Source organism: Dromaius novaehollandiae, chromosome 2, assembly GCF_036370855.1.
Source record: "Dromaius novaehollandiae isolate bDroNov1 chromosome 2, bDroNov1.hap1, whole genome shotgun sequence".
Taxonomy (NCBI): domain Eukaryota; kingdom Metazoa; phylum Chordata; class Aves; order Casuariiformes; family Dromaiidae; genus Dromaius; species Dromaius novaehollandiae.
This window is the reverse complement of record NC_088099.1, coordinates 52,162,212-52,177,640: the sequence shown is the minus strand read 5'-3', so window position 1 is coordinate 52,177,640 and position 15,429 is coordinate 52,162,212. Positions and strand designations below refer to the sequence as shown.

Here is a 15,429-nt window from a genome sequence, read left to right as displayed (position 1 = left end):
AACGAAACAGAGAAAACTACTACTGACCCCAAGTCTCCACACAGCAGCTATCTCTAAACATCTCAAATAACTAACTGCCTACTCAGCCAGCAAAATTATATATGCCTTAGATGCAGACAGAAAAAGATTCAGAGCAATGAGCCATTTGCCACATATGGAAGGTAGTAGGTTTCTTTTTGCTTTTAAATGTTTCTGCTATAGTTCATTTACTTCCTCCAAAAAATTGATAAAAGCAAAGAACTGAAAATGCAACACTAAACCTAATCCAACATGAAGTTAAACCCAAAGGGTTTTTTTCTGGGTCCTTGGTGATATCCGCAAGCAACAGACCTGAATGCGGACAATAAAATATGTAAGTTTTATGGATCTGCACCTGGAATATTCCCAAGCAGCGTTTTTTCCTATGTCAAGAAAAAGTGACTGGGAGGAAGACTGCTAAGCAGTCTCTGCTTTTTGAAGTTAGAGTATTTCATTTAAATAAAATTCAAACAAAAAATGTTAATTTCTAAAGCAAAAGGAATGAGCTTTTTCCTTCCCCAGTGGCACATACAAGCACATATGCTGTCTACCCTTGCAAGTACGTAGCAAGCTTAGTAGCATAAAAGTATGATGGATGAATAAAGGGAAGCCAGACACATCATATCTAGAGGCACTCCTCTGCCTTTGTAAGACAAGATTATAGGGTAAAAAGAAAAACAAAACAAAACAAAAATAAAAACAACTGATGAAAGGCCATCATTTCAATTGCAAACAGACATTCGAATGGAGCTCTTTATCCAAGCATGGCAGCTCAGCATGCAATTTCAAATACAGATCGACCCTTACCTTAGATCTCTTTTTCTGCTGGTTCTGGTTTGCGCCTCGTTTCTGGGTACAGAAAAAGGACAAGCACTTATCACTTCAGTGAAAAATGTGCATTGCAAGAGCATTACCAATAAATACAGAGATTAAATCACTCCTAAAATTTTATCATGTGCTGACTTTAAACTGCGCAAAAACAACTTTCCCAAACCCAGTTTGGAAAGCAAGGAAAACCAAGATGCACGTTTGTACAACACACAGCCTGTGCAGTGTCCTGTAATTTTGCTTGTAATAAAAATACAAGAGATATACTTAAGTAAATACTCTTCTTCTCCAAATCCCTCTTACATTGTAGTCTCTCCCTTTGTTTTATATTCAGTCGAGCAAAAAGGAGCAAAACTCCTAATTCAATGAAGTCTTCTTATTAAATTACCTTCTTAAGCTTTGCACAACAACTTTTTGTTGCCAGTAACACCTACAAACCAAACCACACATTAAGTATTTATTCATTAATATTACATGTAAACTCATGATATCAAGGTAGTTTTATAAAAAATCCTCCAAAAGGAAAAACAGCCAAATATTTCACCAAGTTTTAGCACAGATGTCTAGGAAATAACTTCTAAGAAAATTTAATAATATGAATAGCAGCCTACATAGCTTGAAAAGCAAATGAAATAACAACATTTATTTTACAGGGAGAGAAAAATAATAATTAACAAAAAATCAGTTTCAAATTATTCAAGAAGACTATACGAAACATAGATGAGTGAAAAGGATCACAGAAATGGAAAGGCAATAGTAACGCACCAGCAGTTAAAGCAGCCGTTCACTATTCCTGTCTTACCTGCAGCTCTGTCTTGGCATCGCTCAACTTCTCCTCCTTTTCCTCTACTTCTGAGCTTTCAGATTTATTGAGGACACAGTTGTCTGAGGTTGCTTCGGAGATGGCAATCTCTTGCTCTTTCACAGCTTCCTCTGCTGTCTCCTGGTTCAATTTACCTTGCTCAGACATTCTTCCAGACAGAAACCAAAGTAACAAGATTTTGTGACCTGAAAGGTCAAGATATCATACACAAACACGCACGCACACAAACACACACACGCACGCACACACACAAAAATATTGAGGGTGAATTTTTGTTTTTAATTCCCAAGTCACTTCATTTCCTTTGACAAACAAACCAAAATAAGCAGCTCAAGAGTTGAAATCCATGCACTCTCCAGCTGAAGAGATGTCCTGAATCAACAGTATCAGATAACAACAGAATTGAGTCAGGGTAAAAAAACACAGCTCTGATCTAAATGTTCTTGGTGGAAAATGGGCTTAAGGCAAGGTGCTCCCCAGCCCTGTGCCTCCCTGCGCAGCCCTGAGCCCTCCAGAGGTGCAGCCAGGGACAGGGAGGGACTCTTCTCAAAATTGCTCAGAGGCTCAGGGCAGAGAAGGACCCATTGGTGTGTGCAGCTCACAGGCACGTCAGCACTCTCCTCCTCTAGACCTTTTTTTTTAAAAAATAAAAGAAAAAAACAAAACCAAAATAAAAATAAAAACCAAGGACCAACAAGGATACTGTAGGTTTTTAGCACTCAGCCATGGTTTTTGTACCTAGCAGAAGCCCATGGCATGAGGAGGTAATAATTCAATATAAATACAAAATATAAATTTGGCAATAAAGCTCTCGTGGTCAACATTTTCAGGCATCAAACTGACAGCTCCATTATTAAAATCATAAGCCTCTTCCCAAACCCCATGTCACTCCCCAGCACTATGGAAATCCTACAGGAAGCCTTTGGCAGGTATTTCTAATGAAGATATCTTAACTGAACTGCATTTACTCTCAGCTCACAATGGGTTGTTGTACAGAAGCTTTAAAGCCTTTTCAAAGTTAAAGCCTATTATTATTTTTTCTCTTCCTCTCTCTAACTCCCTCCCTCTCCAAGCCTCCCCCACTGATCAATTGTCAAATGAGACTCATGAATAACTTCACTCCCCCCCTCATTGGCTTAAAATGTATCTTCAGGAAAAATAACTGCAGAAGAGAAAGGGATTTATTTCAAAAATAGACTTTTGGAATAGCTTGCCACTTCTTAACAGTGAAACCGTGGTTATTAAGCAAAACTACACTTTGCCATGTGTGTCGGTTCCTTACTTTTTTTTTTTTTAATTACAGTTTGTAATTAACATTCAACAGATCTGGTATCACTTACCTTCAATTTTTTTAAACTATATTTTGTTTAACTGAAAGAATAAAACATGCTAAGTTTGATAATCCTACTTATTTGAATTTTTGCTTTTCTTTTGACAATAAGTATATAAATTTTAAAATTTTTCCTACATAATATATTAAAACACTACCTTCTCTTTTGAGAAGGACTGTGGATTTTGCAGAATATGAAACTATACATTTCATAAATCAACTTGAGTATTTAGCTTGCAAATTAGATCACAGTAAACAATTCAAGCTTCAAGTTATTCTCATTCCTCCTACGCCCTCCCTCCAAGAAGGAAAATGCTATTGGCTATTCTGCAGCTACAATTGAAACTTCAAGTGCTTTGCTGAAATTTCTAAACATGACAAATGATAGGAACTGAAACTGCTCTGTTAAATAATCTTACATTTGTTAAGGGCTTACATCAAAAACACATGCACACATGCACAAGCTCTTCATGTACATACTATCCCTGTAGCTCTTCTATGCGCTTACACAATGTTCACAGAAACACAGCCAGAAATTATCAGCTACAACAAAGGAGGCATTTACCTGAAAAACTGCTATAATTCCCACTGCCTTTCTAGCGTCTTCTGTTGCTCTTCACTGGGTAAGTCCTCACAAATGATCAACGACAACGTGAGTCCCATGTCCCCACTAACAGTTCAGAATGCCAATCTCCATGCTGGTCCTTCAGAGAGTTTGATGGATCATTGTCAACCTGGAAAAAGACAAGAAGTAAATAATAATAATGGTAATAATCATCATAGGATTAAGGATGCAATAGATAGGACCAGATTTCTAAGGCTAATGACCAGTTCCAAGCAAATCACTTTCACAGCTTGATCCAGCTCCACCTGTCTCAAAACTGCCTGCTTCTTCTCTAATGAAGGCTAGAGCCGGCTGTTCAAGTCATAACAGCTCCTACGCAAAGAGCTAAAATTAACAATTGCATTATGCACTGAAGATTACTCACTTCGATTTTAACCTTTTTTAGTGAATTCCAGCACTTTTCATTAAAAAAATGCATGCATACATATTTATATACAAGCTCATCTGTTTGCTTCAACAGAAATCAATAAGGGCATGAGCGAAAAGGACTTGTCTGGTTTTTAACTACAGCTTCAGCTCCAGTTAAAGTTTCAGTACTCAAACTATATTGAAAAAGAAGCTAGGTGAGTGCTTTTAGAAAGTGACCTCCTTCACCAGTGCAGTGAATTCAGATGTTGATTTAATAAGCTGAGCAAAAGTTGAAACGATCAAGGATAAGAGAAGGAAAAGGAAGAAATCCTATCCCACGACAAACAAGAAAAAAACCTTTCCTTTTGAGGCATCGTGGAGGAAAAAAGGACACTTCCAGCTTACAGTTCAGAATGTAAACCTGAAAAAAGCGTTGCCTCAGCAATGCAGTATATGCTGTTCATCAGAATTGTGTTAGCGAGCTGAATAACTCATCAAACAGAAGAGGAGCATTTTGGGATGTCTGCTGAACCTTGTCTTCTCAAGCCTTGCATATGTATAAAGGTTGAGGCAATCTGTGCAAATACACAAGAACAGCAAAGGGGAAGAAATATGTACTATTCTGCTTGGTGAAAAAAAAAAAAAGTCAAGTTGCAAATGACCTAACTCTAATAGACTCCTTGTTTCTGATGTACATTTTAAATTACACATGGTTACAATCGCTGTACAGTATGTGACAGTGCATTGCAGCTCACAACATTAATATTCTCAAACTTTGTAATGGAATTTAACATTTCATAAAATCAATTTCTGCTCTCTCCAGAATCTCGGGCATGTGGATGCAAAGAACATACAGTTATATAAACTTCTACCATCCTGCAACCTCTTCAAAACACTTAATAATTTTTACACAATAATACAAAGTACGTCTTCGCACTCACTCTTCTGTATACCTAGCAGGACATTTTCAGAAATATCTCATAGAAAAATGCACTTACAGGATCCACAACAAAACGGTGATGAGAGCAGCAAAAACAAGAAAATATGGAAGACTACATCTCAAGCACATGCAACTATATTTCACAGAGCCAATATCCCAGGAAAAAGAAAAAGAAAATAAAAAACAACTGACCTAGAACCTTTCCTTATAACCATCTTCCATTATCCCGTATCCCCACACTTCAAAAGGAGCATGGGGTGGGAAGGAAATGCAGTGTATTACATTTTCACCCAGAAAAAGAGTAGCCAGGAGATACAACACTGCAAAATCAAAAAGCTCAAAACTGTGAAATAGATAGCTATACCAAAGCTGAGACACAAATTATTTCAGGATTCTTCAGTGTTACCATGTGTTGTGAATCAACTATTCATAAAACAAACAAACAGAGCAAAACAAAAAACAGACAACAAACCAACCAAACAAAGGGTATCACATCCAGCAAGTGGAGGGATTTGCCAAGACTCCAATAAACAGCATTTCTGGTCCTCTGCCACAGATGCTCAACATAATCTTATCATGCTTTACCAAAGACATATTTTTTATAAATGGAACTTCCCACATTGTTGCACTTAACATCCCTGATGCCAACATAATTTTGCATTGGCAAGTTATGAGAATACCATACAATGTTAAACTGAAACAAAAGATCCATAAATTTCCCCAAGAACACATAAGCAAGCGGAAAAAATAAGCTTATAGTGTGCAGCTAGCATTTTTCAAACCTGCAATGACAATGCTTCTTAGGATGATTTTTAAAAATCCTTTCTAATTATTTTCTGGCCAAAAACCAAAAACAATGAAAGAAGAGCTGAGACGTATAGCACTTATAGTCAAGCTTTTCTCTCTTCCCTCAATATAAATTTCCTCCTCCTTCATTAGGCAATATATAAGTGATGACTAATCTTTGTAAATCTATGTAAAATACACTTCTGGTTGTTTGGGTGGATTTTCAAAGGGACTCATATTTCTATAAAATACTTCAGGGAACGTATAAATAGCAAAAAGGAATCAGTCACAAAATATCCATAAAAAGTGAGACGTTCTGATTCAAAATACATAGCTGTTCCTTGCATGTTTCCAGGATATCTGGTTATTCAGTGATGAACACACATTTTACTATTGTCAGTCTTGCAGTGACAGCGCTGCTATGGAAAAACATACTTGATTATTCTCTTTCTTGCACATCAACCGAAATGTCAGCAATGATTTGACTGTCAAATCTTCAAGTACTGAAGTGACGCAAGCGGCAGAACACATGCAGTTGTGTTTTTGATCCTCAGGTGGAAATAGAGAAGGTTATTTTTGCCTAGCAACAACCTTTGCAGTTTCTAAGTGAGCAAAATCTTATACGGATGTTGGGATCTTAGAAATGGTCTACATGAGCTGGCAACAAAATTTGAGCCTTTAACTCCTTGAAGCAACTTGGTATCCCACACAGCAGTAAACCGAGAAAACGGGGATGCCCACCTGGTTTGCAGAATCACTTTAACAGAAATTACAGAATTGGTTAGCGAAGAAGTTAGAAGCACCAGCTGATCAGCATATGCTTTGGGATGGAAATGCTGGTATTTCTAAAATTATTTTGCTTATTAATGGGATTTTCACTTTAGAAGCTGAGGGCACTACCGAGTTGGAGCAGATACTGCCAGAGCTCAAAGAGAAAGAGATGGAGCAAGGCACATATGGTTGTGTGCATTTATGTAACACATACCAAACAGACTCCAAGAAAAGCCTGTAGGAAGGAATACACGTAATTTAATGCAAGAGTTTAAAAAGTATGCCCAGAAGAAGAGCTGTCAAGAAAGCTGTGCAGAATAGCAACATGAGCAAAAACACTAAAAAAAAACCCTCCTCAATGAGCAACTGCTAGGCGACAATCAACTGAAACTAAACAGAGAGACTTCTGACAATCTGAAGAAGCCCACCACAGGAGAGACAGCCATTTCTGTGTTATGCATCGGGGGGTACCTTTGAAGGTGTCAAGGGCATCACGTATATTATAGTCACCAAAGCAGAAATTTTGAGATCCTTATGCCCCAAACAAGTATCCTCCCCGAAGAGATGATCAGCAAGTTTTAAGGCCAAGCAACATACTGCATGAAGCAACAACTACTCCTAACCATCAGCAGCAGCACGTAGGGTACAATCCTGCAAGAGCAAAAGCCAGGTATATCCTTGCAATAAAGCTGCTGAGCAAAAAAGCAAAATTATTGCAGCTGAATGGCTACTGGAACTGAAAAATGGCCGGTGTAGGCAGTACTGACATGTCAGGATCCTTCTCATCCTGTGATGACTCTCCATTCGCAAAAATGGCTCATGGCACCAAGCCATATGCTAGAACTAGGCGGATAGGAGGATTTTGGAGTATATTTCAAACCTCTGAACACACCAAGAGGATCTCCCATGACAAAAAGAGGTCAAGTCAGTCATGATTTCTGCTACGCAATACATCCATGACTCAGACACAAAAAGATAGCTTTGCTATCTTTGCTAATTAACTCATCAGATTTCTGCAAACCACTGGAAATGGATTACAGCATTGTTTTAAGATTATCAGCACACGCTGCCCTCAATGTTGCCAAACTCTTGTGGTTTAAAGCATGAATTTCCCATTATTTCACATTTACTTAAAAGCTCCAGTTCCTGGCGCCAAGCAATTCTATGAAAATCTCACGTTTCACATTAAAAACAAAAGCTTCAAGTCTCTATGGCTTCAAAGGAAACTTCAAAATACAAACTGGATTGTTCAAAAAAGAAAAGAAAAAGAAAATAAACACCCAAAAGCAAATAAAATAAATCCTAGAGTTTTATCTTGAACACATTACTAATCACTCATAGTTTTCAGGACCTACATCATCAGACTGACAACAGTGTGCTTTCTCTTTTCCCATGTTTCCCACAGAAATACATGTATGTACTTGGGAGATGAGTCTGCTGCTGGGCATTCACACAGCAGGATATGACTAACCCATGCCAGTTCTCACACCAAAAGGCTCAGTCTTAGTATGAAGGAAAAAAAGAAAAAAAAAGCTCTGAAAGGTCTGTGGAATCCTACGAGTTCAGTGACTTTTCAAAGACTGAAGAGGAGACCTTAAAAAATAGACAATGAATATTTTAGAAGGAAATTAACGTCTGAAGCTTTATGTCATTTCCCATCTTGTCTCGTCTTCGCTTTGTCCCCTCTCCATCATCCCTACAAAAATAGCTGTAGTAATTGTCTCCAATTTCTGCTCCTAGATGCTGCAGGCACCTTTGCACGTAAAAGGTTATTTAGACTTATTTAGTGCTGGCACTTCAACCGAGACTGTCATTTAGCAGAGGACAGTTTTCTGTTAAGGAGTTGCAGCGCTACGAGCACCTGTGGACAACGAGCACCACTGTGGCCGCCAACCCACCTCACGCGGGCCAGCACACAACCGCCAGCTGCAACAATGGTCAAACCTGAGATAAGCTGGCTGCACTGAAACATTCTGGATCAGACTTCAGATCCTGTAAAACACTCAGATGTCTTTTAAAAAGAAAAGAGGAAAATAAATGTGAGTAACAGTATCCCAGCTGAAATCTCTGCCTCGGAATGCAGAAGGAATAGCATTGGCTTTTCTTCCAACTCGCAATGAAATCCAATATTTACAAATGACAGCAGGGATCAGACTACTGTAACAACCAATTCAGGAATAAAAAATTTTTTTGTGGTTTACACCTGATTCCATATTTCAAATGGATCCTCATGTTCCTAATGGATTGCCACCAATATTTTCTACTTTCGTCCCCCTGTCAGAAGGGCTCACATCAATCTCATCATTTTCTGCCAAGTAATAATGATGATGCTCCCCCTAGCTTGTTATATTTTTGCAAAGCTAGAAGCCTAATCCAGGAAAATAAATATACATGGCCTATAGGGATAGCCTGTTTTAATACTTAAGAAAAGGCTCAAAAAACATTCTTTTATTTGTCATGATGATCATTTAAAGTCTTCCAGGATCATAAGGCTTTGAACGATCTGACTAATAAATGTCAGTCACATAACTGTACTGGGAGCCAAGTAACGCCCAAACTTTTAATAAACCAATCAAGTGTAGAAAGCAGCACCCTGGGAATGAGTTGTTTGTTTTGGCCCAGTCTTCAACACATTATTGCACATTTCAAACACATTATCAATTTGTACCTCATTCCAAGACATAAACACGACAAATTTCCCTACAACCAAAGGCATTAAATCTAACTGGCCAGACTCTCAGTTGGTGGCAAATAGCATAGTTCATGTGATTCCACATACAGACACACAGTGATTCCCAGCTATCCTCTCACAGAAGTCTCCTCTTAATACACAGAAGTCATCTTTCTCAGTTTCTGTAATGAAAACAATAAAGAACATAGACAAATACACAATTCAAAGGGAAAAATGAACTGAAACTCATCTCAGATCACCAGGTCTACTTCTCAGCTATCAAAGGTAATCATATTACTTAGCCTTCTTCAAAATTTTTCTTGTGACACCTCTTTTCTTCTAATCATCACTTAGACAGGTTCCATTATTATCGACATCTAGACTAATTTATAACTACTGCAGATCTGCTCCAAAAATTCCTTATGTTTCTCTCATGCTTCTCTTCCAAAAGGACTGCACACTGCTTTGCACAGAAGTTCCTTCACCTGCTGATGCATGGTGGTGAATGTACTAAAGGAGATCTGATTTCACATACACGAAAACCAGTTTAGAACAGCGAATGCCATAAGCAATTGCAACCACTGAAGGAATTTCAGCAGAATAAATTCCACAACTTAGACTTGGTTGGTTGGTCCTCTAGTTTAGCCTACAGAGTGCCACAGAAGTTTTAATTCTGGGTAGTCAAAAGAATGGTCTTGTACCTTAATTGGAGGGAAGAGGGAGAAAAGCACCTCAAAATGCACAGTAACACATCAAGTATATAATTATTTATTGCCAGAGTGTAATCCGTCTCACAGATTCTTTGAATGAGATCACCACAGGTGTTTGGAAGCCCAAGACCTGCATAATTATCATTTCAGTATGAAATGCTGATATAAAACACAACATTATCATGGGTTCTCCACAGAGGGGTCTCATCAGGGCTTATTGCAGTCAGACCTATTGCAGAGTCCAGAAGCTGTCACAGACCAAGTGCCAGGACTATAGCTACCAAGCCATGTGCTAGGTGAGAAAATAGAAGTTGTTTGGGATACACTGAGATATACTGTTACACATAATGAAATCTGAAAAAAAAGGAATATATGGCTTATGTTTATTCTGTTAGTCTGAACACAACATGTATATCTTAGTTTAACGCAAAAGTTCTTGAACCATTTGTTTCTCCAAGTTGAACTATCTTTACCCTTTCTTTTTTTGATGCCTTCTATTAGACTTTTTTATTCTCTCAGATAACCACGGAATAAGTCAATTTTGCCTTACACATAGGAACTATAAGCTCAGCTTCACTTATCTCTTTACTCAGTTCTTCCTAAAGCTTAAGGACTTTACTAGCAAATCACGAGTCCGTACTGAAAGCACATATGCCTTTGAAAAATTCAGTCTAAAGACACTCCAAGTGATAAAGGAGTGGCCAGCTAAGCCATGATGCTTCCTTCACTAATACACAAATGTGTCAAACACAAGCCAGTAGAGTCCAAAGGGAAAAAAAAATTTGTACACTATGAACCACACTCTTTGCACAAAACATTCTGGACAGCTTCTTCTGAAGCAAAATGTTTTTTATAACTCAGGACAAAGATGACGTATGGCTCATCACTGCCTGCTTAACATTTTTTCAAATATCACCAGTGGACAAACTCATACTCAGAATGAAAGTGTTGCAGGAATGGACCAAGTACCACTGAGTCTCATCCACTCTTTCCCTGACGCTTTTTTCTCTCCAAATTTATATAATAGCCCCTATATTTCATCCTTCCATTTCTTGACAAATTAGGTATATTTTCACCAGCATTAGCTTAATTGGCAAACCCTGAAAGAAAATAACTGCTAACAGCAAAGCAGCATTATCCTGGTGAAACAGACCTGTGCTTAACCACTAGAATTGCCCTAGCAGACAAACACTGACTGCAGAACAACAAAAAGCTTCCATGTAAGAATTAAAAGAAAAAAAAAACGTTATTTACCTCCCAAAGTCTCTATTGGAATTAAACATAGTTGTTATTCCTGTTTGTCCTAATACCATATTCTGAAACAAAACTAGCCTGCAGCTAAGGAAAAATCATTATTCTTTTTTGGAAAAGCAAAAATCTATAAGGCTATGTAAGGTTTTATAAGAACCCGTATGAGATCCTAGGAAAGAGATATTCTCCCCCCACTTATCTGTGGTACTCAGAAACTGGAAGATTACACTCTCCATATTATATGACAATGGGTACCAAGCTTGTTTTAATACAGAGTAAGTTTTCAAGCTCATATTCCAATCAATTTGTACAGTCACAGCTTAAATCTTCACTTCCAAAGGCAACATGGCCTAGAGCCTTTGAGATTCCCAGTACAAGATTATTGTACAAGGGACTCTGACATGCACATAAATAGATGCCCTGGGACATCTTGCCATGCTCCTTTCATACAGTATGATCAGGCACACTTGATTACGTGCAGGTGTCAATCTGAATTTCAGATTTTCAGTCAAGATTATTTGGAAAGCCTACTTTAATTTTTAATATTGACTTTGAAAGAAACAATGTACATATATGGAGAGGTGAAGCTTTTCCAGCACAGCCTAGTCATCTAGGTTGGTTTAATTCTCAGTCATGTCTGTCAGGCCCTTGGTTTGCCTCTATTAAAGTGACTACAGATTTGTCTTATTATCACCTACAGAAAAATGGGCAAATATATCTCTTCATCTGATAATTCAATCAAATCAAATCTCCATGAATCCTTATCACCAGTAATAAAACAGCTCAGTCTGCAGAAAGTAATATAATCTCCATAGAATCTCATTATATTATATATTTAACACATTTCTGTTCTTTCTGTTATTATCAGATACCTTCTTCATGGCCAAAAAAATAATTCATCACAAAGGCTTTAGGTGTCACAATTGATAAAATATGCTTACTTAAACAAAAAGCACAGAATGTAACCCCGTTGAACAGGGAAGAAGTTTTCCTTTCCAGTTTTTAAGTTTTCCCACTCCCCAAATCTCACATTACAATTTTTTGCCTCATTTTTTAAGGGAATTCACTTCACAGGCAACATTTCTTCCCCAAAGGCTTCACTGGGGTAGTGATTTTGATTAAAGATCTTCCTGAACTGAACACATTCGGAACTTCTTTTTCCTGTTCATATTCCCTCAGTTGTCTGAGGAGGACCTCAGGCTGCAGGTTTAGTATAATACATAATTTATATTAAGCAGGCAGCCTATCAACCATGAGACACAAATGCGAGGGAAGCCAGGCTTCATGAGGTATAGCATTCACAGGACTAAGTTTCCATGTTTATCAACCCAGGAACATCCCTAAAATGTCATTCAGACTGCATTTACCAAACAATAAAACGAGAGGCCAAAAGTTTGATTAGGATCCCATACACTACCAAAGCCCATGTTCCCAGAGCTTCCTATTTGGAACACAAATGCTTATTTGTTTGCTTTTTTGGATATTAATTGACTTAAGAGAGCAATGCTACAAAGTTTCAGCCCATAACATTCAAAGTCTGGTGACAACAGTTCATACAGACAAAATCTCATTAAGTAAGCTGATGTTGCTCAATTTCCACTCTTCTGTCTACAATCTTGAAAGGGGAATAAACAATATTTTGGCAATGTTCAGTTCAATTTAGAGATGCACTCTGTTTTGAACTTTGAATTTCTTGGGCACAATCACTTCTCTTTTCCTTGTCAAATCTGTGTCCCACAGTTCTCTTACTGTTTGATGCCTTTCTGAAGAAAATTAAGGCAGAGACAACATTAGTAATTTTAGTCCTAAAACTATAGATAAATTATGAATATATAAAAATGCATAAATATTTTTACATTTCATATACATTTATATTTTATATACATATATAAATCCCATTTTGCTAGTCCCATTTTGTCTGGTCTCAGGAAATGCAACTAAGTGACAAATATAACAGGTTGCAAAAAGAAGCCTTAGACATGACATGTTTTGTATTCAATACTTTACATTCTCATGCTTTGTTAAGAAAATGAAGGAAAAAAGCTAATTATAACTATAAATTAGAAGTTAAAATGGCTACACTGCCATGGCTAATGCTAAATGGCTAAATGCATGTTATAAAATCTAATGAACTCATCAGGTATTTCTTTATCATGCTCTAACCACTTAACTGACAAACACCCTCAGCTTACCTTCACTCGTAGAAAGAACAAAGAAATCGACATTTAGATCTCTTATCAGTTCCCCTACCTGCCTCTAAAACTGTTGTTAGAGTGTTTGCTACGTTAATACTCATCTTAAGATATGTACTGATATACATTACATTTCTTCATTAACAACACAATATACTAGACATTGCAATCAGTTCCAAAAAGAAACGAAGCAAGCAGCAACCAAAGCTGTAAGAACAGAGCACAAACAAGTTCAGTATTTTACACTGGTAGCCTAAGGGCCAGAGAGAGGAAGACATCCTCTTTAAAGCAGTTGCAATAGTAAAAAGACAAAAGGCAGGAACGCTGGTTTACAAAAATGTCAGTGCCAGTGCATACAGTGGATTTGCAGCATTGGCTTTCGAGAATATCTTGTCAGAAACCCTGTGGTTTCTACATTACGTTTGCCTTTTCCAGTGGGTAATTCCAGGCTCTGTGTGATACTGTGAACAAAAGAAAAGGCAGAAACAGTGTTTAGATGTCTTTTTGTGGTTTTCAGGAAAGAAATGGTGACATATGTAGGAGGAAGAGAGCTAAGTAGTTTTGTTAAAAATATAATTGGCTGCTCCACATATGCCTAGCCAGAAAGCTTCATGACACATGAACTAATAAAAGAGAGCAATGAATATACAGCAGAAATCAAGTATTTGAGCCAATGTCTCCACAGAATACGTCCTGGAAAATTTAAAGTTGAAAAAATATATATTTTATCAAAAAGGACATTTAAAAAACAATCGCAAAAACAGTGAGGTATTTTTTGAGTATTTTAAATCCTGTTATACAGATTGAAGTCTCCACAAGTTCAAATATGATTTTAAAAAATCTTCCATAATATCCAAAATTGTGTTTACCGCTGTGAGACAATCTGTCTTGCTTGGCACTAGGAACCACTAACTACATCAGTGATCTAAAAATGCTTCGATTTGAATTACAGAAGAAAAGTGCAGGACAGAAGTTTTATAATCTGCACTATATTTCATTTCCATTGCAGAATGGCCACATCATCATATATTTTATTGCTGTGCTTATCAAAGGGTAAATAGCAATCTGATTATAAAGCACAATTCAAAAAAATGGTAGAGTAGAATATATTTTAGGGAAGTTTAAGGAAGAAAGATGGAGGTGCTGGGCCTCATTGACTATGACAAATTATATATATAAGACAGCTCTGTGCCACAGAATCTCTACAATAAAGACATATTTCCAGACTTGGGTCCCAGTCCAACAGCTAGTTTCTTTATTCTTTCCAAGATCTTCATTTAACAGTCCTTGGGATGGGGGCGGAAGGGGTGGAATGTTTTCATTTAAATTCTAAATTTAAATTCTCTAAGATTTCAGCATGTAATGAGTACTTTGGACATTCAGATGCCCTAAATTCTTCACCTAAAATTTCATTTTGGCTGGTTACGAATGTTTTAGTGCCTTACTCTCAACCTATTTTTAGAGGCACTTAACTTTATTAGTTAGGTCCAGGGATTTTACTGACATTCAAGCAACGTAAGCATGATCCTAAGTGCCTCTGATGTGGACTACTATCCTTGGTCAGTTTTCCTGTCCATTGTGAAAAGTCTCTACCCTCTAATTGCAAACAACCATTTTAATGGACAAAACACAGTTCTTTTAACGTTCAAACATACAAAAACTCGTAAGACATACCATTTACGTCAGCTAAGCATTTGAGCAAATATTTATGGATTTCTGGTGAGGAGGTTAGAAATACTTTACTGATTCACAGTCTTCTGAACAAGGTAAGCTTGAGAACCTTTCCATTGATTTTGAGAATCTGATACTTCTCTTAAATTAGGTAATCTCCATACATAACAGGCACGTGTGTTCTTTTTTAAATTTAATTAGTAGAGTAACTAGTGCTAGATAGAAACTGAAATGTAGTACATGCATCCTCTGTAGATTGATCCAATTAGCAGAGTTTGAGAGGTTTTTAAACAAGAAAATGCCAAATTCAAACTGAATACAAAGTAAGTGAATTTGCTGGAGGGGTGGATTAATAATTTATTGAAGTATTCAACCTAATAATCTAGTGAATTGTTTTTTCCTCTCGACATTCAAAAAGTGCATCGTGAAAGGAGTATTTTTCACCTATTTAATTTTATGTTGAGT

General features: G+C 37.2%; 1 protein-coding gene across 23 annotated transcripts in view; it reads right to left on the bottom strand.

Annotated features, from left to right (window-relative positions):
* Positions 1-15,429, bottom strand: part of ARPP21 (cAMP regulated phosphoprotein 21) — a 146,384-nt gene that overhangs the window by 106,093 nt on the left and 24,862 nt on the right. For 17 of the 23 annotated variants that reach the window (XM_064506500.1, XM_064506501.1, XM_064506487.1 and 14 more), the window contains exons 2-5: positions 3,565-3,733; positions 1,649-1,854; positions 1,235-1,276; positions 826-867 (exon numbers count right to left, since the gene is read on the bottom strand). In XM_064506500.1, coding sequence (XP_064362570.1) covers positions 826-867; positions 1,235-1,276; positions 1,649-1,816 — 252 coding nt within the window. In that variant the 5' untranslated portion in view covers positions 1,817-1,854; positions 3,565-3,733. Of the gene's footprint in view, positions 1-825; positions 868-1,149; positions 1,167-1,234; positions 1,277-1,648; positions 1,855-3,564; positions 3,734-3,827; positions 4,548-15,429 lie in introns of those variants that run through there. The other 6 variants (XM_064506490.1, XM_064506493.1, XM_064506492.1 and 3 more) reach the window with 4 other exon arrangements.